Source organism: Corvus cornix, chromosome 5 (genome assembly GCF_000738735.6).
Source record: "Corvus cornix cornix isolate S_Up_H32 chromosome 5, ASM73873v5, whole genome shotgun sequence".
Classification (NCBI taxonomy): domain Eukaryota; kingdom Metazoa; phylum Chordata; class Aves; order Passeriformes; family Corvidae; genus Corvus; species Corvus cornix.
Window position 1 is genome coordinate 16,904,614 of NC_046335.1, and position 22,234 is coordinate 16,926,847.

Consider the following 22,234-nt stretch of genomic DNA (forward strand, 5'->3'; position numbering starts at 1 on the left):
CCAAGGATAACTTTGGCTTAACCCATACCTATTTTGTAGAAACCAGCACATTCATACCATACCACAGCATGTCTTAAAGAAACTTAACCCAGGATTTAAAAATATTTATCACCTTAGTTGGTGTTGAACTCCAAAACTGGCAGTCACAACTCAGACAAGATTTTAGTGTGTTTACCATCAATTCCTGACATAACCATTTCAATCTGCAGCCTCAAAAGGCAATGCAAAGGAGAAACATTAAATATGGACAAAAATTCATATAGCTAATTGAAGTATTATGAGGGTTAGGGCAGTAACTCACCTGTTACTGAAGCTGACAAAAACCCCACATATATAAAGTTCTTAAGTGAGAGCTGTATTGGTTAGCTGTTTACCTTGTTACTAAGAACCATGCAATCTTCTGGAAGTCAGGAGAGAGTCTCATGTATGTCTTAATGTGAGGTATAGCATGAGTTCGACCCGTGACCTCTGCTGACCATTTGCTAGAAAAACAAAAGGAATTATTTTCATATATGGTTTTACTTTGAGGTCTGAAAAATACTCTTCATACTACGCTGCCATAATTTCAGTAACACTACTTATTATACAGTCACACTCAATAGAAAAATACTCTTCATACTACGCTGCCATAATTTTAGTAACACTACTTATTATACAGTCACACTCAATACTTATTTCTCCTAGAGAAGATCTTAAAATACCACATTTAACTGAACTGTTAATCCCAAATTTCAATTCTACTAGTAGTCAGAAGAGCAGGGGTTTTTTTTCTGTACAACTAATCCAGAGAGATATCCTCCTCAGTGTGTCATGCTCTCCTAACAAGTTTTTTCCATTCCTCCATTCCAGATAGCACTCAAGAAACTACGTCTAAATTTCTGGCCAATATATCTTCTTTGAAGACTATTAATGGTTATGACTAAGAAACTGAATTTGGCACCAAACTAAACCTCACTGAATTCCCCAAGTTTATTACAATTTATTATCAATGACACAGAGGCAGGGAGATTGTTAGATTGGTAGATTGTTGCTGCTACTCTTCCTCTTCCCCTTTCTGTGCCCCTAAGCCACTGAGAAACTTGAGAGCTTAAGAGAATAGAGGTCATTCTATGCATATATAAAAAACTTGTTTAAAATAACAAGCCATTGCTGGATTAATTCAGCATCAATGTTACAGAACTAAACTGTAAACAAGCAGTAAATATATGGATGTAACTGAAGGTATGCAGTCATGGCATTAAAAAGCACTTCTTGTTCAAACACAATACTTTATCTACTATGAAAGCTGATCAAATATTCTTAAAGTAGCAATTAACAGAAATTATTAAGCATTGCAAACCTGTCCTCGTCAATTAGTAATACTTGAAGGAAAAACCAGCAATAATACCAGAGAGAAAACTCTGCAAACTACACTGTTCACACAGTAGCTAATCTAACATAGCAGTCTAGTAATCATTTGCTACAATCAGAAAAGTAAAATCAATATTAAGTTTAGTCACATTATTCTTTTGAGAAATTACAGTTCAGAGCTGCATTATAGGTTAAATACACTCAACTGGCGTAAGAGAGAAAAACAGCCCACAGACACTATGAAAATTACATACCTGGGGCAGACATCCTGCCTCTTCATGGGAGAGGCTACAGGACACCATTTTTCAACTCCATTAATCTCTCCCTACTTGCAAAAAGGAATTATTCCTTCTCCTTTACTGTAAACATAAAAGCTTTGTGGTTTTTTGTTTTTTCCTTTCAGCTCTGGTAGAATCCCTAGTTTCCTTCTGGTTTCATACTATTTTCCAGTATGAATAGGAATTTTCTAAATTCCTCTAATCCCTCCACTGCCCAAAGATTTGCATTATAGCAAGTCTTTAAAACAGGTCATCTTGTATTTACATCTATTGAAACCTGCTGTTTTCTGTGTGTCCCAGGTTCCATGGGTAAGAAGCTGCTGTCTGGCTGCTGCCCTATGGTAAGAGTTCGCATGCAGGCTCTCCTCAAGGGCTACTACCCTGCATTATTGCAGGGTAAGGACCTGCATCTGGGTAGTTACTACAGAGCAATTGTGCAGGGCCACTGCCATCTGCAGCCAGTTTAACAGATGAACTTGAAACAGCCCTTTTGCTGCCAGAGCAGGACCCTGTATGCGCAATGAGACAGGTACGTGGGCATTTTCTCATTGAAAAGGAATAAATCAATGAATTATATCATTCTTAAGTAACGTTCTGTGTACTAAGTAAGAGACTAACTGAAAAAAGGTTACATCTTTTTTCTAGTAAGATTCTCACGAGGCATATGACTACAGAAACTGAATTAAGACTGCACAAGCACTCCCAGATTTATGATTTTCTTGCTTTTTGCATCATGACTGAACAATCCTGAAAGCTTCAAGTTGATTGCAGCTTTCTTCCTTTGCTGAATATGCTCAGAGGACACAGTTTAAAGGCAGGAGACAGTCTCACATGCTTTCTGCCTGAGCTCCATTCCTTAGACATTGACCAGCAAGGCTCACAACAGCCATCACCTTCACTCCAGAATGGAGACGATCTCTGCAACTAGCAATTCTATTTCAGTCCCCTGAATACATACCCACCTGAACACAATCTTACTTAGTAAATATTCTTACCAGAGCAACCTCTGCCTGGAAGAGTTAAAAGTTTCTGATGAAAGGAATGGGAAGTTGTGGTCTTGTAAGAGGTTACAAGTTTTATAATTTTTTTTTGATCTTCGCAAAACAACTTTTCCCATTGTTCTCCAAACACATCTAAGTTTCTAAAGATTCAGCCTGAGGGAAACATCTGGCATGGAATGTATCAGACTGTTAGAATTTGGCACAACCAGTAGCATGTGGAAATAGAAGTTCTTAATAGAAAATGTCAGGCATCTTTAACAAAAGATATTGCCATAAGGGACCAAGAATTTTTGCAGCTGGACTGCTGCACTTAGAAGAAAAAAATAAAGCAACCACCAAAAAAAGCCTTCCTAATCCTGTTGTGGTTCAGCTGAAATCCTATTAATAAAGAGGCACAAGTAGGGAAAGTGAAATACAACTCTAAGTTAAAAAAAAGGAGTAACATTATTCCAGTTCAGAGAAGAAACCTTAAATAAAAGTTTACAGAAACCGAAATCCAGTAGCAACATTATCCCATATAATTTTTATGGGTAAACAGCATGTTCTACTGTTGGACATAAGATGCAGCAGATAAGGAACTAAAGGCCTTTATTTTAAGGAGTTTAAGAATATCATACTTGTAACTGCTTCAACTTATTTGCTGTTAACACTTAAACATTACAGCACTGTAACTTTAAACATACAGTCTGAAAAAAACCCCAAAGAATTGAGTTCTACTTACTGAAAATAGGAATGCAACCACAGCTGTTTCTGTGCTGTCTGTATACTGTAGGGAAGTGAGCCACCAGCTTAAGAAAAAAAACAGAACATGTACATTTATTTTTTGAAAGACATTCTAAAAGCAGCAGGCATCTTGAGGAATAAGCTATGTGGGCTACCTTCATGAGTTACTTTCAGGAAATTATGAAATGCTCCAGTAGTATAAAATGGTATATACTTGCTGGAGTTTTTTCCATTCTTATAATTTAGCAAGTTCCTAAACACTACACAGCATATTTACACTAGGAAAAAGAGGAACTATACAGGGAGAATTATGGGTAGTTTTTTTTATATGATACTATTTGACATCAACAGATTGGAATCATTACCCGTACAAACTATAAAGAGGAAATAAAACAAGCAGGTTTCAGGAGTAAGAACAAACGTACCAAACCCCAAACAACGTTATTTTAAAAAGCAAGTACTTCTATGATGAAATTGTATTTGTATTGATTTGGCCTTTGGCTAATGCACCTTGTGATTTCTTGAAATGGATTTAACAAAGAAGAATCAGCCAGGCATACTGAATTATATTAGTGTTGTGTAGTAAAAGCATGATGCAAAGCTTACTCTATTCAACATGTCCTAGAAGATGCCATAAGAACCCATTACAAAAGCTTTACTGCTCTCAGGAATGCACTAACTGCTGTTCATTTGCACAAACACAGAATTGTGTAATTCACCAAGTTATTTCACAATGTGAAAGAAATTACAGTAAGAAGTCACTGGGCTGTAAATAACCAGAAATATTTAAAGACATGCTAACTTAATTCTGTGAACCACAGATGCCTATAAATTCTCTGGCTGCAATTTCTCCATACGTCCAAACACTAATCAGAAGAAAGACAAAGACTGCTGAAAACATTCATGCTAGCTCCATGTTCAAAATCCACCAGCGTTAGAATTCAAAAACTACTCTCCTGCATAGGAGCATAGGCATCCAGCTTGGAATAGGAACACTTTTAATGATTCAGCAAAGCCAAAGAATGACTGAAGTTTCTTGAAAGAACCCTCTGGAAATCATCTAGAACAATTTCGTGCTCAAAGCAGGGCTGAACAGAGCACACAGTACAACACTGTTCAGTACGGTATCCTGTCAGGTTTTGAGTATGTTCAAAAACAGAGACTCTACACCCTATGAGCAACCTATTCCATTTAAACATCAGAAAACAATTTTGCTATAAGGGTAAGTTGAGATACAGGAGATTTCCATGTACATCCAATGCCTTTTGTTCTTTCCCTGGTCACCACACAAAGCATCTGCCTCTACTTCGCCTCTTCCTATAATTTACATTTATACACACTGGTAAGATTTCCCAGGAAAGCATTCTTCTCCAAGTTCCAAGAATTATGCAGCTCTCTCAGCCTCTCCTTGTATGACACATAGTCCAATCCCTTATTCATCTTTGTGGCTTTTTGCAGTACTTGGTTCAGTATGTCCATATCTGTATTGTACTGTGAAGTCAACAACTAGACACAGCACTCCAGAAGCAGTCTTACCAGTGCTAAACAGAGAGGATAGGTCACTTCCTGGCAATGTACTTCCTAACACAGCCCAGGATTCAGCTGGCCTGCTTGCTACAAGGGTGCATTGCTGGCTCATCTTCAGCTTAGTGACCATCAGCACTACCTGGTCTTTTTCTGCAAAGCTGTTCACCCCTGGTTAGCCCCCAGCATGCGCTCATGCCTGGGGCTGCTCTTGCCCCAGCACAGTACTTTGCACTGCCCTCTGTCGCACTGCATGAGGTTGCTGTCTGCCCATTTCTCCAGCCTGCACAGTCCCTCTGACTGGTTGCACAATCACCCAATACATCAACTACTCCTCCTCAGCTTGCATTATCTGGAAACTCCCTACAGGTGTACTCTGCCCTACCACCAGGTCACTGATGAAGACATTAATGCATGACCCCAGTACCAGTGCTTGGCACACGCCACCACTAGTGGCTGACCTCCTGCAGGCCTTTGTGCCAATGCTCACAGCCTCTGAGGCCTAGCAGCTCAGCCAGTTTCCAATCTACCCCACTTTCCACTCAATCCAGCCTGGACTTCATCACATCATTGTAATGATGTTAGAGAAGACAGAGCTGAAAGACAAAGTTAAGCTAAACGACATCTAGGGGCACTCCTCATGCATCAAGCCACTTATCATAGAAGGACATCAGGTTAATGAGGCATAATTTCTTCTTTAAAAATCTATGCTGACTACTCCGAGTCACCTTCTTTGTCTGCCACATGTTTGAAAATTGTTTCCAGGATTCCTTGTTCCATCACCTTCCCAGGGATCAAAGTGAGGCTGGCAGGCCTATAGGGCCCCAGATCCACCTTCTTACCCTTCCTAAAGATAGGAAAGAATTCTCTTCTTTCAATACTCCTGGAATCTCTTCCAATTGCCTTGACCTTTTGAAGACTTGCTTTTGAGTAACAGAAGCTTCCTTGTATGAGAATACTACAGTACCAATTCCTGTTTCAGGCAGGTTGAGGCCATGCTTTTACAAATATAGTAACTTCATGAAAAGAAACATGTGAATACTGAACAAACAGTTGTATATTACAATATTAAAAAAAAAAAAGACCAATAAAACCTTAGCCTCCATTGTATCTGATGTGCAGAATGACACTGAAATCAAAACAGAAGAACTTGACACATTCAAACCTGAATTTTCTGCCAAAATGAAATGATGACTGGAGTAAGAGCAGTGGGCAAGAACTGTTGCTTTTCTATACAGTGACATATGAACATGGCTAGGACAGACAAACATTACATACCAATGCCCACAAAGCCCTTTCTATTCAATTACAATAGGACAGCTGGGGTCAGAGCTCTAGCAAAAGTAATAGGATTGTACTGGCACCCATTCTATCACATTCTCAGAAAGATGACACCTTCACGTTAAATGAACATCAACCACTAAAGTGATTTTGCAGGACATTATGACCACAAAAAGCAAATAAATGGGAATTCATCTGCTTACCAGGATAGCCTTCTAGACTTTGCCTCACATTGTTCACAGTAGGATAAACCTTCATGGAGGTAGAACGAAAAATAACTTTAGTAACACTGCTCTAAATAGACAGGCTGTCAATTTTCAAACAAACACCTTTAAAGGAAACTTGAGAAAAAAATAAGTATTAAAGGCTTCATTTTCCAAAATTAATAAAATTACACTGCAGCTTACAACTACATTTGTGCCAGTAACAAAGTCAGTCTAGTATTTTTACCACTCTTACAGAGCTAACCAAAATTAGCTAGCAAGTCTCAAGTAAAACTTCCAAGTAGCCAAAGCTAGTTCTTAACCTTACTTTATGAGATTTTAGTCTCACACCTCAAATATGAGATATGAGTATGCAGGGGCAATTAGCACATGGTAAAAGCATCGTTTGACCATCATTTTTCCCTGATTTAACAAGCTCCTGCCACAAACTTTTCTGCTCCTCCCCTTAATTGTGCTAATAACCAAAGGTATTAATGACTAAGGATTCAGTTACATCTTAGAAGAAAAAACAGCTGCATCTACAAAACCTGATGGAAGACAAGCTATAGAACGAGAAGATAAATTTTGATGAGATGATACATAATCTACTGTCATGAAGATGGAAATTATGGTACATTTTTATAGCAAATCATACACAAGTGTCATATATATGGTATCATGATAAAAACTCCATTACTGTCTTCCAAAAGTTAAAAACAAACCAATGACTAAGATTTCCAAAACAAATGAATAAGTGTTAAATGAAGGTCACTACCATCTAAAAGACATACCAAATGAATTGGGACATCACATTTACGGAAAGTTGTCACACTGCTGCCTGCAGCCACCAGGCTCTCCTGGAACTCAGAGCACAGCCATTTGGAGCCATCAGCTCCCATTGAACCGATGCTTGAGAACTGTCCAACAAGCGGCCAGGATTCCTGTGCTGGTATTGACAAAGCATGCTCCTTCAAAAGCTAGTGAGAGGAATTAAAGCACTGTTAAACTTCAACAGGCAAGGCATACCTTAATTAGTTTGATATCACTTTTGATATAATAAATCCTCTATAATTCACTTTTGATAATGAAAGATCAACATTCATACTACATATTTAACTTCGTCATTAAAAAAAAAAAAAAAAATAATCAGGCTTTCCAAATAAACTCACTTCAAGAAAAGATTAAACATCAAGTTTTATCCAAAAGCACCAAAGCCCACCATTAAATAATAGGTGAAAAGAATGTTAGAAGCTCTAAAAACATGAAACATTAGCTTCAGAAGTCACAATAAATTAAACAACCACATATTTTTTATATTTGGTGGGTTTTGGCCATAAAATTCCTCTTGTATTCTAAAGCCACGACACCCAGCTACAATTTATGCCTACAATAAGAGGGGAAAAAAGAACAATTGAAGAGGAAACTGAAATGATCCTTTTAGAGGAATTCTTCAGCTGTGAATGGAACTTAAAGCCATATTAAAAACAGATGGATATAGACAGATATTAAATTGCATGTAGTTGCCACCTTTATGCCACTCTAGATCAAACACACAATCTAATGGCTTCAGTCATCAATATAGCATCATCAGGTCTATCTGCATTGTCACTAAAAAACTGTTAAAATCACAGAAATATCTGCCACAAGACTATCTTTCACCCTTACAGGCTTTTTCTGTTTTATTTTTTTTTTCATTCTGTGTCTAACTATGCAAAAAACATCAGACAACATGTACCAGAAAGGACAAGCTCTTAATGAGCAAAGGGATATCTGTAAGAGTAACCTAATGTTGAAAAGCAATGTGATACACAAATATTCTGTATGTCACAGAAGTTTGCCACAGACAGCAGTAGAACTCCATGTAAAATTCATGACAGTATATGAAATAATGCCACTTCAGCAGGAGGTGCAGGTCAAAAATTCTTGAATTACGAGAAGCATTTAATAGAGGACATGAAATACCTCATCAAATTCTGGAAAAAAAAAAAAAACCCCAACCAAAAAACCAGACCCAAACAAGAAGGGTCCCTAAAAACTTAATATATGCAATCTTGAAGATTTACCATTATGGCTTACCTAAACAAACCTAAGACCTCTAGAGGCAATAGAGTTCAACCATTAACGTAACACTTCATATTCACCCCTAAACCATGTCCCTAAGTCCCACATCTACACATTTGTTAAGTATCTTCAAGGAAGGTGACTCTACCACTTCCCTGGGCAGCTTGTTCCACTGCTTCATAGACTTTGAAGGAATTTTTCTTAATATCCCAACTATACCTCCCCAGGCACAACCTGAGGCCATTTCCTCTTGTCCTATCACTTGTTACCTGGGAGAAGAGACCAATCCCCACTCAGCTACAACCTCCTTTCAAGTAGCTGTAGAGAGCAGTAAAAGGTGTTCCTGAGCCTTTTTTTCCTCCAGGCTTAACACCTCCAACTCCCTGAGCTGCTCCTCATCAGAACCATGCTTCAGACCCTTCCCCAGGTCTGTTGCCCTTCTGGACACAACACCTGAGGTGTGGCCTCACCGGTGCTGAGTACAGGGAGAAAATCACTGCCCTTATCCTGCTGGCCACATTACTGCTGACACAGAATGCCAGGATGCTACTGGCCTTCTTGGCCACACGCTGGCTCATGTCCAGCTGTTGTCAACCAGCACCTCCAGATCCTTTTCCACTGGGCAGCTTTCCAGCCACTCTGCCCCCAGGCTGTAGTGCTGCATGGGGTTGCTGTGACTCAAGTGCAGCACCCAGCACATGGTTTGTTGAACCTCATACTTCACTCATTCAGTCTTCACTCACTGATCCAGCCTGTCCAGATCCCTCTGTAGAGCCTTCCAACCCCCCAGCAGATCGATACTCCCCCCCAGCTTGGTGGGCTCAATAAGGAGCCCTGGGGAACCCACTTGTAACTGTCTGCCAGCAGGATGTAACTCCATTCACCACCACTCTCTGAGATCAGCCATCCAGCTGATTTTCTACCCATCAATGAGTGCACCCATCTAGGCCAGGAGGAGAATTCTATATGAAACAGTGTCCAAGCTTTTACTAAAGTTCAGGTAGACAATATCCACAGCCTCTCCCTCACCCACTAGGCTGTCACAGGAGATCAGGTTAGCCAAACAGGACCTCCCTTTCATACTCATGCTGACTGGGCCTAATGACCCATTCAAGATGATCTGCTTCGTAACATTCCCTGGCACCAAGGTCAGACTTACAGGCATGTAGCTCCCTGTATCTTCCTTCCAACCCTTCTCATAAATGGGTGTCAGATTTGCCAACCTCCAGTCAACTGGGACCTTCCAGCTCCCTCAGTGGATCCCATTTGGTCCCATGGACTTGTGTACACTTCAGTGTTGCAGCAGGTCGTTGCCCAGTTCCCCTTGGGTTATGGGGCTTTCATTCCACTCCCTGTCCCTGTCTTCCAGCTTGGGGAGCTGGACACATGGAGAACAGGTCCTGCTATTAAAGACAGAGGCAAAGAAGGCATCAAGCACCTCAGCCTTTGCCTCAAGCTTTCTCACTATGTCTCCCCCTGCAACCAATAAATGATGGAGCTTCTCATTAGTCTCCTTTTGTTGCTAAAGTACTTATAGAAACATTTTAAACTGTCTTTTTAATCAGTAGACAGAGTAAGTTCTAAGTTGCAAGCTTATATATGTTATTGATAACTTTAACTGTAACAATGTATTGAAAGACTGATGACAGATGGAAAAATCGGAAGGAACTGAAGAATGCTCTCCAAAATTCTATTTACATTTGAAAGGATATTAACAAAAAAGGTCACAGTTTTGATACCTTTCTGAGCCTAAGATGACCCCACTTTTCTTTATCACTGCCCTGATATCGTCCAGGGGTAGAACCAAGCAGATACACTCTAAAAAAAGAAAAAAACAACAGAATTTTGTAGATCTGGAGTGCTTTGGTTTGTAAAGTAGCAAGGTATTTAAGTAAAACTTAGCAGCAAGATTGAACACGCAAGTGCAACCAGAAATATTTAATCTCTCTCATGGGTTTACAATACAAAGAAAACTAGATTTTCAGCTGTAAAATTTATTAACAGCATCCTATATGGCTGTCATGCACCATCAGGCTGTTCTACAGCCGAGACAAGAACTACATCTTTTTCAGTGTACAAAAATGCAGAAGACAGATGATGTTAGCAATACACACAAATAGCTCGTTTGGCACATAACTGGGCATGTAATTTGGAGTAAAGCCAATCTATTGCTACAACCAAATCAGCCGATTCAGGTATGAGTTTCCATTTGGGCAGCTGATAGTTCAGATGCAAAGTACAGCTTTTTCAACAGTCCTCCTAATAACAGGTTTAGTAACATACTTGATTTTGCCCTGAAAACAGGAAAGAGACCTGCTCAAAGTCACAACAAACAGACACTTTAAGAAGCTGTTCCCTACTGCATGCATCTTATGGCTAACTTTATACACAACTGAACATCCCCTACAGTACATCAAATGGCCAGGAACCGATCCTTATGCTAACAAGTGACTCTTTCCTAGCCCACGCATAAATGCCTATCAGCTAGGGCTCAACTCATCTGTTAAGGCTCATGTTGATGATCAATGCAATCACAGCAGCAGCTCAGGCTGTTAGCTCACCTGATTATATAAAGTACATACCTTTTTTACCCTCTCCAATCTTTTAGGACTCCATGTAAAGCTAAAAGCACCTTTTTATGTATAAACTAGACAACATTTCAGTCTCTATTTTCCACCACAGTATATGACCATTTCCAGCTTTTCTTTTCAACAACTTTTGGTCAGATCATAAAACAGCAATTAAGTTGTCAGGGAGAATTACAATTTCTGAGGTAAATGCTCATATTTACTTTATTAGAAGTAAATTAAGCATCCTGAATTATTTTTAAGTAGTATCAGCAATGTGATAGTAGAGAAGACTATTCCAAGACCAGTTAGACACAACGCTGCCTACCAAAACCAATCCATGCCTGTTATAGGCAAAAATAATATAGATATGTGGATTCAACTTTGCCTTATGAATACAACAACCTATTTTGAATAAAATCCCCATTCCAGTAAGCTTTGTTTATATGATCACTCTTACATGACAAACCCAATACAACACAGTTTTTTCCACTGGTAATTTTACTGGAGTAAATACTTGAGCCAGACTGAAATGAAATCAATGACATCAAGTCCTTATTACTTTACAGCTACTTTCTGAAAAGTTACTGCTGGTGCACCCTTCTTTCTTCTTTTAAAATGCATGCTTGTAGGACTAGAAGTTGGCCAACTTGACAATCTACATAAGATAGATTTTTAAAAACTGCAAAAAGTTTGTCATGTTTGAACACTTAAGTCTGAAACAAGATTAGCCTACAAAACAAGCACAAGGTCTAACAGATCCTAACACAGATATTTAATTTTTAGAAAAAATTAAAAACAACCCACACATGCAAGTTACAAAACCCACAAGATTATATATACCTTGTCTCTGATAAATCATGTTCTTGAATCAGATTTATCCATTCCTTGAGTGCAGGAGAACTGTAAGCTGTCAAGTAACTTATTAAGTCAGATTTAAAATTAGTTGCAGATTCACCAGCAGAACCAGATGTTCCCTTAGGTAGCCTTGGATATAAAGGGCTTAGCCATATTCTTAAAAGAAGAAAAAGAAAAAAAAAATATCAGCCATATAAACAAGGACACCACACATTAATAACACATGGGTTTAGTACATGAGTAAAGCACATCTGAAGGTCATTGTGATACTAACTATAGATGTCTTGTCTTTACATCTACAGACTTGGCTCATACTTGAAATCATAAAACTAACACTTTCAAATGAAAATAGCATTCTCATCATTTATCCACACATACACTTACAGCTTTCACCACTGCTAAACTGGTCAGGTTCAGACTTACCAACCACCAGTCCTTTCATCAACATTTTCTATAGCAACAGAACACTGCAATGTGTTCTGCTGAACTACTGCTTTGTGCAACTGCATAGAAAACCACCAATTAACGCATCTGAAAGGTTTATGTAGTTTGAAGAGCAGTGCACAATGATATGTCACCTCTCAAGAACCTCCATCAGAGTAAAATGGGATGGGCACTATGCAGGGAAAACATTAGGCATTTCTTTTCAGTCACACATTATTGTAGCCATGGGGGCCAAAGATTCTGCATTATCAACTTTACAATGTGTTGATACTATCCTTTGAAATTCAGAAGCACCATATTGTGATACTGCATAACACTGCAGTATGCAAAAGCTAAAAAAGAAAAATATTTCTCATGTTTGACAAGTAGGGGAACTTGTTAAGTATCCCACTAGCTATTTTCATGCCTTCTTAGCTTTCTAAAAAGCTAACTGCCATAAAATACTAAAGCCATAAGATCTCATAAGATCTAAAGGCAAAAAAAAAATCAGTGACTATTTTTGCCACTCAAAGAGCTTGTCTCAGACAAGCAAAGTCTCAAAATTCTGCCATATTTAATGGCAGCAAAATGGATGTCAAAGTAACAGTAACTTCTGAGAAGCAACTTTCCATTAGTTTGAAGAAATTTTATACCCTGATTTATTGTGGTCATCTAACTAAAAAATTGCTCCCATAAAAATAGCCAAAACACTGAAGAGGTTGAGGACCCTTATATTAACACGCCACTTAATCCTGTTTTTTGTGCTCCCAACAAAATTATGTCCCAAGGTGGTCATTAAGTTTAAAAACTTCTTCCAAGAAATAAAACAGAAAAAAATTCCTTCTCAGGAAAGGATACTGGGCAAATACTAGGTCATCTACTGTATTACAGAACCAACAGTGCCCAACACTTATCAGACTACAGTCTAGATACAGTCACAACAAAACCAGATCATTTGCACATCCACATTATTCTTGCAGTATTTAAGATAATTTTTAAATAGCTGTTTCAGATCTATATATATGGTACTTAATAGCTAAGAAGTTTTTTCATAAAGAGACAGCACAGCACAATAAAATTTTGTATCAGTCAGACTGATTTTAAGCTATCAGCCAGCTGGGAACATGGTTTTGTTTACAGGAGAAAGCAAGTAGAGCTCAGACTTAGCTACCAGCATTCTAAGCTCAATTTTTAAAATTTTTTTTTTTTTTTTTGCAAAGCTCTATTTTAGGAGCATAAGGCTTGCAATACTAGATCACCTGACCTAGTATCCCATCTCCAGCAGTAGCAAACACCTATGGAAAGTATTAAACATACACCTGCTAGAAATCGTTGCTTACCCCTGAGTTTTCTGGTGCCAATCTTCAGCAATAAGATTGGATGTATGTATCACAACTCGAAGACCTTCTTCATATAACAACAACATCATTTTCCTTTAAAAAAAGATACATAAGTCTTCATCTATTTCAAGTGCAATGAGAGCAGGAGATAAATAAGCAATTCATTAAAAAGCTCCAAGGTAATTATTTTCAAAATCTGTTGTGTATCATGCAAGCATTTATACTTCAATTCATGTGCATGCCAAGCTCACATGGCAGTCATTAGACTATTCCCATTTATTTAATTCCAGAGTACAGCTTAACATCTTATGCAACTAATTACCCACAGCAAAATGAATGCATGCAGAACACTTCCTGTATCTGCACAGATCTTCATATAAACTTATCTCTTTGCAGGTAGTTAGAAAAAGAATTAAGGAACACTGAAAGGCCTTTACTTATAGCTGAATTTATTAAAACCTAGTTACCTCCCCTTAAACTGACTTTCACTTTAAAAGAAGGTATGTATGTAGCTAACCATTGACACGGCAAAAAAGCTATTTATTCATAACTCTTAACTCAAGCTACAGCACAAAGGAATTTTAGAACTAGTAACTGAGATAAACATGCATATCTGTATTTTTTGTAACAAAACTGCTCAAATTCCCCTATCCAAGTTTTCATTAGCTGTGTAAAGACAGCATATCCATGTGATCCCAAAGGATGAGATCTGACGCCCAAACTGAACCCAAAAGATCTCTGCTAAAATATAAGATTAAATCTGTTCTTATCTGTAGCTTTCTACCTACAAAATTCACTCTGTGACACTTCTATAATATCCAATTCAAGCTTTTTCTTTGAGATGACCCCCAAATTTGCTAATTTCCAGATCCTCCACAGAAACTGAAAAACACAACCAGTAAATCAGTGTTGTGTCTGCCCTGCCTATGTCTGATCAAGTCTGCATTACAGTTTTGGTATTAAGGCATGAGTTAAGAGCCAGGATCTGCAGTGCACCTGTCTCAGACCAGTTCAACTGTTTAACTTGCACAGCTTGTATCTACTCAATAGCTAATTTGTCTCATTAAATTAGAACAATCCTGTCATCTCTAAATATAAGATGTTTATGGAAACTTTAAGACTCAACAATTTATGTGAAATCCAGTTTTGCTGCAGACCTTTCTGCTTCATAGTGTTACTTACGTATGGTGAGTTCCAAATGCAATATCCAGTTTAGCCTACAAAATTCAAAAGTTGATCATTAAAAATTGCTATTGTGCATTGCTTCTTAATTTTGTTTCATTTCACTGCTCTCTAGTGGACAGACCACAAAAATACATTATCTTCTTTCTCAATACTTCTAATGCACTCTCCACTTTCTACCAGCTAGACTTTAAATGGTAATGCAACTCTTGCTGGAACTGTTCCACAATTTGTATCTCTTACTAGCAGCATTTTCAGAAATAATCAGCAGAAAATAACGCAAGGCTCCTGCTGGACACCAAGCTGAACAGAAGCCAGCAATGTGCCCTTGCATGAAAGACAACTACCAGGGTCCTGGCCTGCGTTAAAAGGAATGCTGCCAGCAGGTCAAGGGAGGTGAACCTTCCCCACTGCTGAACACCAGCGAGATCACACCTGCAGTACTGGGTCCACCAATTCAACAGGAAACTCAGGATTACCAGACTGCTTCAGAGAGAACAAAATTCCAAGATCATTCTCCTCCTAACAAAGAGCACAAACTCCCCATGATCATTAATATACTTCACCTGCCAAAATCTTGATATACTGGCAAGTTGCCATAGCCACATCCCTCCCCCAGGATGAAGCCAATTACTTCACTACTTAGGGACAGCAAAACAATGAACATAACATCAGAGATAAAATGGCACATGCCAGGAAGAGTGCTCACAGCAATTTTAACAGTATTACTGAGATTATTTGTATCAGCGTTTTCTTGTATAAAACATATTTGGAAAATAATAATTCTTTGATGAGACTTAAGATTGTAGTGACACTAGGAGTAAGTTCTGTGCTTTACACAAAAATAATGTTTCCTTTTCAGCCACTGTAAGAACTTGAGTGTAACATGTTAGTGGAGAAGGTGAGCAGCTCTTCCATGAGCCCTGTGACATTTTCAAGGGCAGCTGTTCTGTACAAACTTTTGTGGGTGAAGCCTGCCATAATCACATCCAACCAGGATCACTGTTACCATGTTCCTATGGCCCTGGCATGGATATTCCTCAAAGTATAACAAAAAACTTCCCACATAAGGTGTTTCTTTTCATCAGTACGAAGACTTTGACGGCTTAACTTCAACCAAAAGATGATACAAATGTTAATTACCTGACAAAAGCTAATATTCTCATAAGGCCGTGCTTGTGCCATTAGTTCAGCTTTAGATTCTCTCTTCTCACCATGAACTATCAGCAATGGCTTCTTCCTTAAACAAAAGGAGATTACTATTAAAACATCAAGTAAATCAGCAACCAGTCTAAACCATTCCTTCACATAGCTATGACATCTGGCCCCTAAATTGCATAGCCCAGCAGAAAGATGGCACTGAAATCAATATGCCTTATTAACTAACTCAAAATAGCAGTAACTACAATAGAACCTCTAAGGTAAAGACACTGGAAAACAGGAAGTGTGTAGTAAAGCAGACACCAAAATAGAAACTCCTAATACAAGATCATGAATGAAACTTGTCCCTATGGCTGGAAACAGACAAATGTAAGCTCTCAAAAGCATTGATACACACAATGTGGATCTAAGACAATTTAGTAATTACTACCTTACAGAGAAGATGTGATAGGGAAAAGGGGAGAGCTAGGTCTATTCTGGCAGTAATTTGGTGTTCACTTCCTAGAACTAAACTTCTGGTCCTGCCAACCAGATCAATCCGTAGGAAGGTGTGTTGCCTCCCTGGCGTCCAGGTAAAAGACTCCACCAAGAAAATTCCCACCTGGCTCAGCACACTGATTATTATGGGTTTTTCAAGCAAGTAGCAACAAAATCCCGTAAGACTGCAGACAAAGAAGAGGGACGTCAGGGCCTTGGAACAACTGGTCAAGACATCTGGAGCACAAGTTATATTCTCTCCTGTCAGTTAAAGGGAATGATGGCAGAAGATTGGGATAAACGCAACAAGTACAAGCAGCTAAAGACATAACCACAAGACAGGACTATGAGGCATCCCTTTGCACCCTCAAAGGCATATTGGCACGCTCAAATACTTCTATAAAGCACCTGTATACCATAGAACAGGGAACGAACAGGAGGAACTGGAGATCTGTGAGCAGTCACAGGATTTTGATCTCATTGCAGTTACAGAGACATGGCGGGATAGCTCACACAACTGGAATATTGTTATGAAGGGCTACATGCGGTTTAGGAAAGACAGGAAGGTGCAGCAGTGGAGTTGCCCTCTACGTGAGGCAACATTTGGAACATATCAATCAGGACATTATGAGTTAAGGATAAATGAGCAGACAAGTAAGGGGTGACACTGTTGTGGATGCTTGCTGCTGGCCATCTGATCAGGAGGACTAAGTGGGTGAGGACTTCTACAAGCAGCAGTTCCAGCAGCCTCAGAGCCACAGGTCCCAGTTCTTGTCGGGGACTAACTACCCTGACATGTTGGAGAAGCAACACAGCAAAGCATGAACAGTCCAAGAAGTTCCTCGAGAGCATTGATGACAGCTTTCTGACATATGTAGTGGAGGATCCCGCAAGGAATGGTGTGCTGCTCAACCCAAAGTGGTCCCTTCCAGCCTTATCCACTGTAATTCTGTGAACTCTGGTTCTACTGCACTTCCAGTAAAATGAAAGGAACAAAAAAAAAAAAAGGCAGCACAGTATACACTCACTTAATCTGCAGGAGTTTGCAATTGTCAGAAAAGAATTTCAAGCAAACAAGAACTGCTTTTATGACAATACCCATTAACTTACTACATCCTATCAATGAAATCATCCCGATCCTTTTCATACAGTTTTCTTGTGCCCTTCCTTTCTCTTGCAATATCTGGCTCTTGACTGAGTAAAATGTATAGCAAAAAGCTTCTTGTTTCATCTTTACAGGTCATCTACTGCCCTGTCATTGTGGCCCAAAATGGGACCTCCTCAGTGTTAACTAATAAAAATCAGAGACCAGCTATCCTGAACTCTGACCATTTAATAGTCTTGAAGAGTCAAGAAATCAGAGAACTACAACTGTGGAATAAGAGTAGAAAGAAAACTAAGAGTCTATGCATATCCAATTAGTAACAATCATCTGCTACTGCAAACAAGTGTTTATCATTCACTTATAACAGGACCTTGTATGAACAGAAATGATCTGGAAATTGCATAATTTCACCTTTGTAAAATAAACATACCTGAATTCCTGCGGGTACTGTCTTACAAGCCATCCCACATCAATACAGTAATTAAACTTGCATAAAAAAGAAAACAGACTCATTAAAAAGCAAAAAAATTTGCTAGATCAATGAACTACATCAAGTAAAGTCATCACACCTTACTGCTTCAATCATATACAGTATATTCTAAAAACAGGTGTATTTTTGACTTTTACATCCTTCCTTTCTTTTCTCTTAACAATTCAAGAATGAATTTAAGTTTCTTAAAAGTGTGCATTAGTGCTCATAAAATTTACCATCCAGGAAAAAAAAAAAAAGAATCACATGCACATAATGTAAAAGCTTAGGTTCAAGGATCATCTCTTTGCCACGTGTTTATACCAAAAATGGTAGCAAAAGCTTCTAGGCAATAACAAAGATATCATTCCTAGATTGCAAGGTGTTTTTTCTTTAAAAAACCATAATTTATATAAGCATAAATACACACTTTTCAGTTGCACATTCCTCAAAACCAAGAGAAAGTAGTCTTATAATTGCCTGAATTCTACAGCAGAACACAGGATGATTTTTGTATTTCAGTAAATTGTTCAACACTTGAAAACATTCAAGGTTCCCTGCTAATATCAACTATGTGGCACAAGCATGGATTATCAAGTTTAAGGTTAATAAAGTGAAACAAGCAAGTGAAATCAGTTCGGCAAATAGGAAACTCACCTGGGCAGAAGATACGAGAGTTCCAAAAAGAGGAGACAAAATATCTATTAAAAATATTAAAGCATAAATAAATAAAAAAAGTTCAAGTAAACATTTTGCATCTCGAACAGTTTGATAGCTGCCACAGCACAACGGCCAGATTGTTCATAGACTTGGTGTAACAGAGGCTTTCACAAGTTTACTGTTCCAGGTATTCAAGTCACTGATTCGCCTGTGAATCACTTAGGATCCCATGCTTATAAAAAGTATTAATCTTCTCAAAGCAAAAACAGGTTTCAAAAGCTGATTAGGAAAAAGTCCAACATCATATTGAGAAAGGGACATTAAACTACTCTCTCCCCTAGCAACTGGACTTGAAGAACAGTGGCAGGGTAGCAGCAATAAGGGCATAGTTAATGCTTATCTATCTGTTGCAGACTGATTGTAGGATATGTGAATCCATAGTTCAATCATAGTGACACAGGAAACTAAGCCAACTGGGAATTTATAACCTCAATAACTGAAGCACAGCACCGACTAGAAAACATGCCCAACAAGTAACTTCTAGGATGCGCAAAGTATCTAATACCTTAGCTCTACAGAAATCTGGTTTAGCACGTAAACAAACAAAAAACACTGCCTGTCCACCAGCTCAACTAATTACCTAGCAGGACTTCCAAGAGAGGGCAGGCCAAAAGCCACAAATTCACAAAGCATATAAAAACATACTGCAGTAAAGCAACTGAAGTCTCTGACACCAGCTGTGCTCATAGGCATGAGGTGGAGGAAAAGTTACAACTTAATTGTATAGCTCTTGAGTAATTTGTTCTCCCTCAAAGAACTACAATTTTTTTCTGCATTATTTTATTGTATTTCTATACACAATTCTCTTATGAATACTTGTTTCTGATTCTGTCTTTTAATGTGTAGGATTTTATTTCTAACCACAGGGAAGTTTACAGCTGCACAAAGCTCTTCCCCCTTACATCAAACAACAACTACAGAGCATTCCTGAAGCATCGGTATTGCACACCGAAGACTTCACCCCATCTTGACTGATGGGCAGCTCTCTCCCAGCTGAATTTAAACAGACCCATGAATCCCAGACACAGAACTTCAGAAGTACTGCATCAAGTAATAGTGAACTACTAGATGCAAACCACTCAGCAGCACGAAGGCAAGTGCAAATAACTACTCAGGCAGTTATGCACCCAAGAATAGCACCCTTTTAAGTGCCACAAAGACAAGCAGTTTTCTCCAGATTAGCTCACAGGGAAAGCAGCAATAAGAAGCAGCATGACTTGCCTTGGCTAAACACACATTAGATTTCTGCAGTCTAACTCAAGTTACAACAAAATATTAGCAATTAATGCTTTATACACTATACTTCTGAAAGAGAAAGGTCCAGATAACAGAACCAATTTCTACAAACCTGTATATTTAGAATATGAAACCTCAGCGAAACCAAGAAATACATGCATTTAAAAATACCCACAAACTAAAAAAAAAAAAAAAAAAAAAAAAAAAAAAAATTCTCTTGCTTTCTCCCAAAAGCCTACTTCTGTAGAAGCCACTTGTTCACCTTTTATGTGCAGGGCTCCAGAATTATGGCTTTGTTCGATTCCACTGACTTTAGTGAGAAAAAACCTGAAAGGATTCCCTCCATTCACCAAATCCCAGATATCTTGGGCTTCACTGGATGTTTCATTATACTCCTCTTCTTTCAGATTCTCTGAGAGTTTGTCATCTTTGCAAAGATTCAAAGGATGCTCTTTGGGTGCATCGTATTTTTCTTCTTTCACTGTTTCTCTGTGGGCATGCTTTTGCTCATCTTCAGGCTCTTCATCACTACTAGAAAGACACCAACCTGAGCCTTCTTGGCTTAGTCTCTGTTTTACTGCTGGAGGTGTTTCTGTAGAAAGACTTTTATCAGTGAGCTTCAGGGGAGAAGCTTTTCTCTTGTGAGCAGCTTTCCTAGCTTCAGAGCACGGGTACTGTGGTCCACTTGTCGTACCACATGCAGCACCCGATACGGAAGATGTACATGGTTTTTCACTGTCAGAATTTTCCTCGGCGCTTTCATCACTGCTAGATACTGTCCATTTACCGTGTGCACCCTCCTGAAGCATGTTCCTAGGGATGAAAAAACAAAACACCAAACAAAAATTGTATGTTTTTGCTATGCTCAAGTCCGTCTCCCTTCCTAGTTCCAATTTCTTTATTACTAAGGAACCATGCTTTGGTATTTGGCAGAATCTCCAGGAAAATTCCATAGTGTACAAGGCTCGTTTCTGAGCCCAGGAAACAAAGAAACACGTGCAATGGGGGCAACCATCAAATGGGGCAGCTAACGTGAAAACCTGCGCATGGAAAACGGGCTAGGCTAGGGGCACCGATGGGAAAGCATTCTAAAAATGTGATTTGCGCGATGCAGGTATTTCCCTACGACTGAGCGATCCAGCGCGCTCTACTGAGAGAATTCAGGAGCTCAGGGCCGAGCCGGGGCGGCGCTTCCTGGCAGCCTCGGCGGGAACACTCCGGGACCGCGGCCTCCATCCGTCACCCCCATGCCCTCCGCCGCGCCTCCCCCTAAATCGCGGCGGCAGAACCCGGCCGCCGCCGCCGCCCCCACCGCCGCCGCCAAGGGCCGTGCGACCGCGGCTCCCGCCGCCGCCCCCACAGGGGGCATCACCCACGGCCGGGGGAGGCGCCGCGCGGGCCACGGCACCCAAGAGCCCCGGCGGCCGCTCCCGGCCCTGCAGCCCGGCGGGCCGCACGCCGCTCGGCCCACCGCCCGCCCTGCCCGCCGCGCTCCGCGGCCAGCACCGCTCACTCATTCAGTGACTCGCAGTCGGTCCAGCGCCGCAGCAGCGCCCGCGATGGGGAGCGAGAGCAGGCCCAGGCCCGGGCTCAGGCCCGCCTTCCTCCCGCGCGGCCCCTCCCCTCGAGCGGGTGGCGCGCGGCCCCCGTGAGGCGGTCAGGCGGCTCCAGGGGCTGCAGCCGCCAAGGAGGCGCTCAGTGAGCGGAGTTTTTCCAACGGGCCTTTGTTTGACCTTAATATTTATCATGGGCAGGTGCGGTATTTGCGTAATGGCTCGTTCGGCGCGGTGTTAATTGCTGTGCCTGCAGTGCCCCGCTAATGAGATAACTGCGTGAGGACTTCGGGAAGGAGTGGGAGGAAAGAAGGTGTAAAAGTAATCAAAGGAGGAGCGCGGCCCGCATCAAAGCACAGTTTGGCTTCTGCAGTGAACTGAGCGCTCGGTTCTCGCTACTCTAAATTTATTGTAAGCTTATGGCTGCACTTAACAAATTCTGTAAGTGCCAGCACGCAATAAAATTGGCAGGCAGTAAAATTGGAAAAGCATTACTGAAAATTTAGCTGGTTTGTGTAATTTTCTTAGTGCTTGTCCACAGAGTTGTGTATAATGCTTTTTCCTGAAATGCTCTGTGGATATACCGTTCACTAAGATACTGTGTTATCAACTCTTGCTGAAGGTCTTCTGTGGGAAAAGCTCTTAGAAAGGTTAGATGGTTTTGTATGTTATGTGCATAGTTTCCTTCTCTAAGTATAGGCTCTGGAAACACTTCTTTTCTA

The 22,234-nt window shown here is 39.9% G+C and overlaps 1 protein-coding gene across 2 annotated transcripts in view; it reads right to left on the reverse strand.

Annotated features, from left to right (window-relative positions):
- TDP1 (tyrosyl-DNA phosphodiesterase 1) overlaps positions 1-21,572 on the reverse strand; it is a 43,281-nt gene extending 21,709 nt beyond the window's left edge. For both annotated transcript variants that reach the window (XR_005602005.1, XM_039552642.1), the window contains exons 1-13: positions 21,473-21,572; positions 20,222-20,772; positions 18,661-18,704; positions 17,965-18,020; positions 15,935-16,031; positions 14,792-14,826; positions 13,610-13,702; positions 11,832-12,002; positions 10,161-10,239; positions 7,152-7,337; positions 6,361-6,409; positions 3,351-3,417; positions 375-482 (exon numbers count right to left, since the gene is read on the reverse strand). Coding sequence is in view for 1 of the 2 variants with exons in the window: in XM_039552642.1 (XP_039408576.1) it covers positions 375-482; positions 3,351-3,417; positions 6,361-6,409; positions 7,152-7,337; positions 10,161-10,239; positions 11,832-12,002; positions 13,610-13,702; positions 14,792-14,826; positions 15,935-16,031; positions 17,965-18,020; positions 18,661-18,704; positions 20,222-20,768 (1,532 nt within the window). In the remaining variant the exon portion in view is untranslated. The remainder of the gene's footprint in view (positions 1-374; positions 483-3,350; positions 3,418-6,360; positions 6,410-7,151; positions 7,338-10,160; positions 10,240-11,831; positions 12,003-13,609; positions 13,703-14,791; positions 14,827-15,934; positions 16,032-17,964; positions 18,021-18,660; positions 18,705-20,221; positions 20,773-21,472) is intronic.
- Positions 21,573-22,234: the final 662 nt, after the last annotated feature.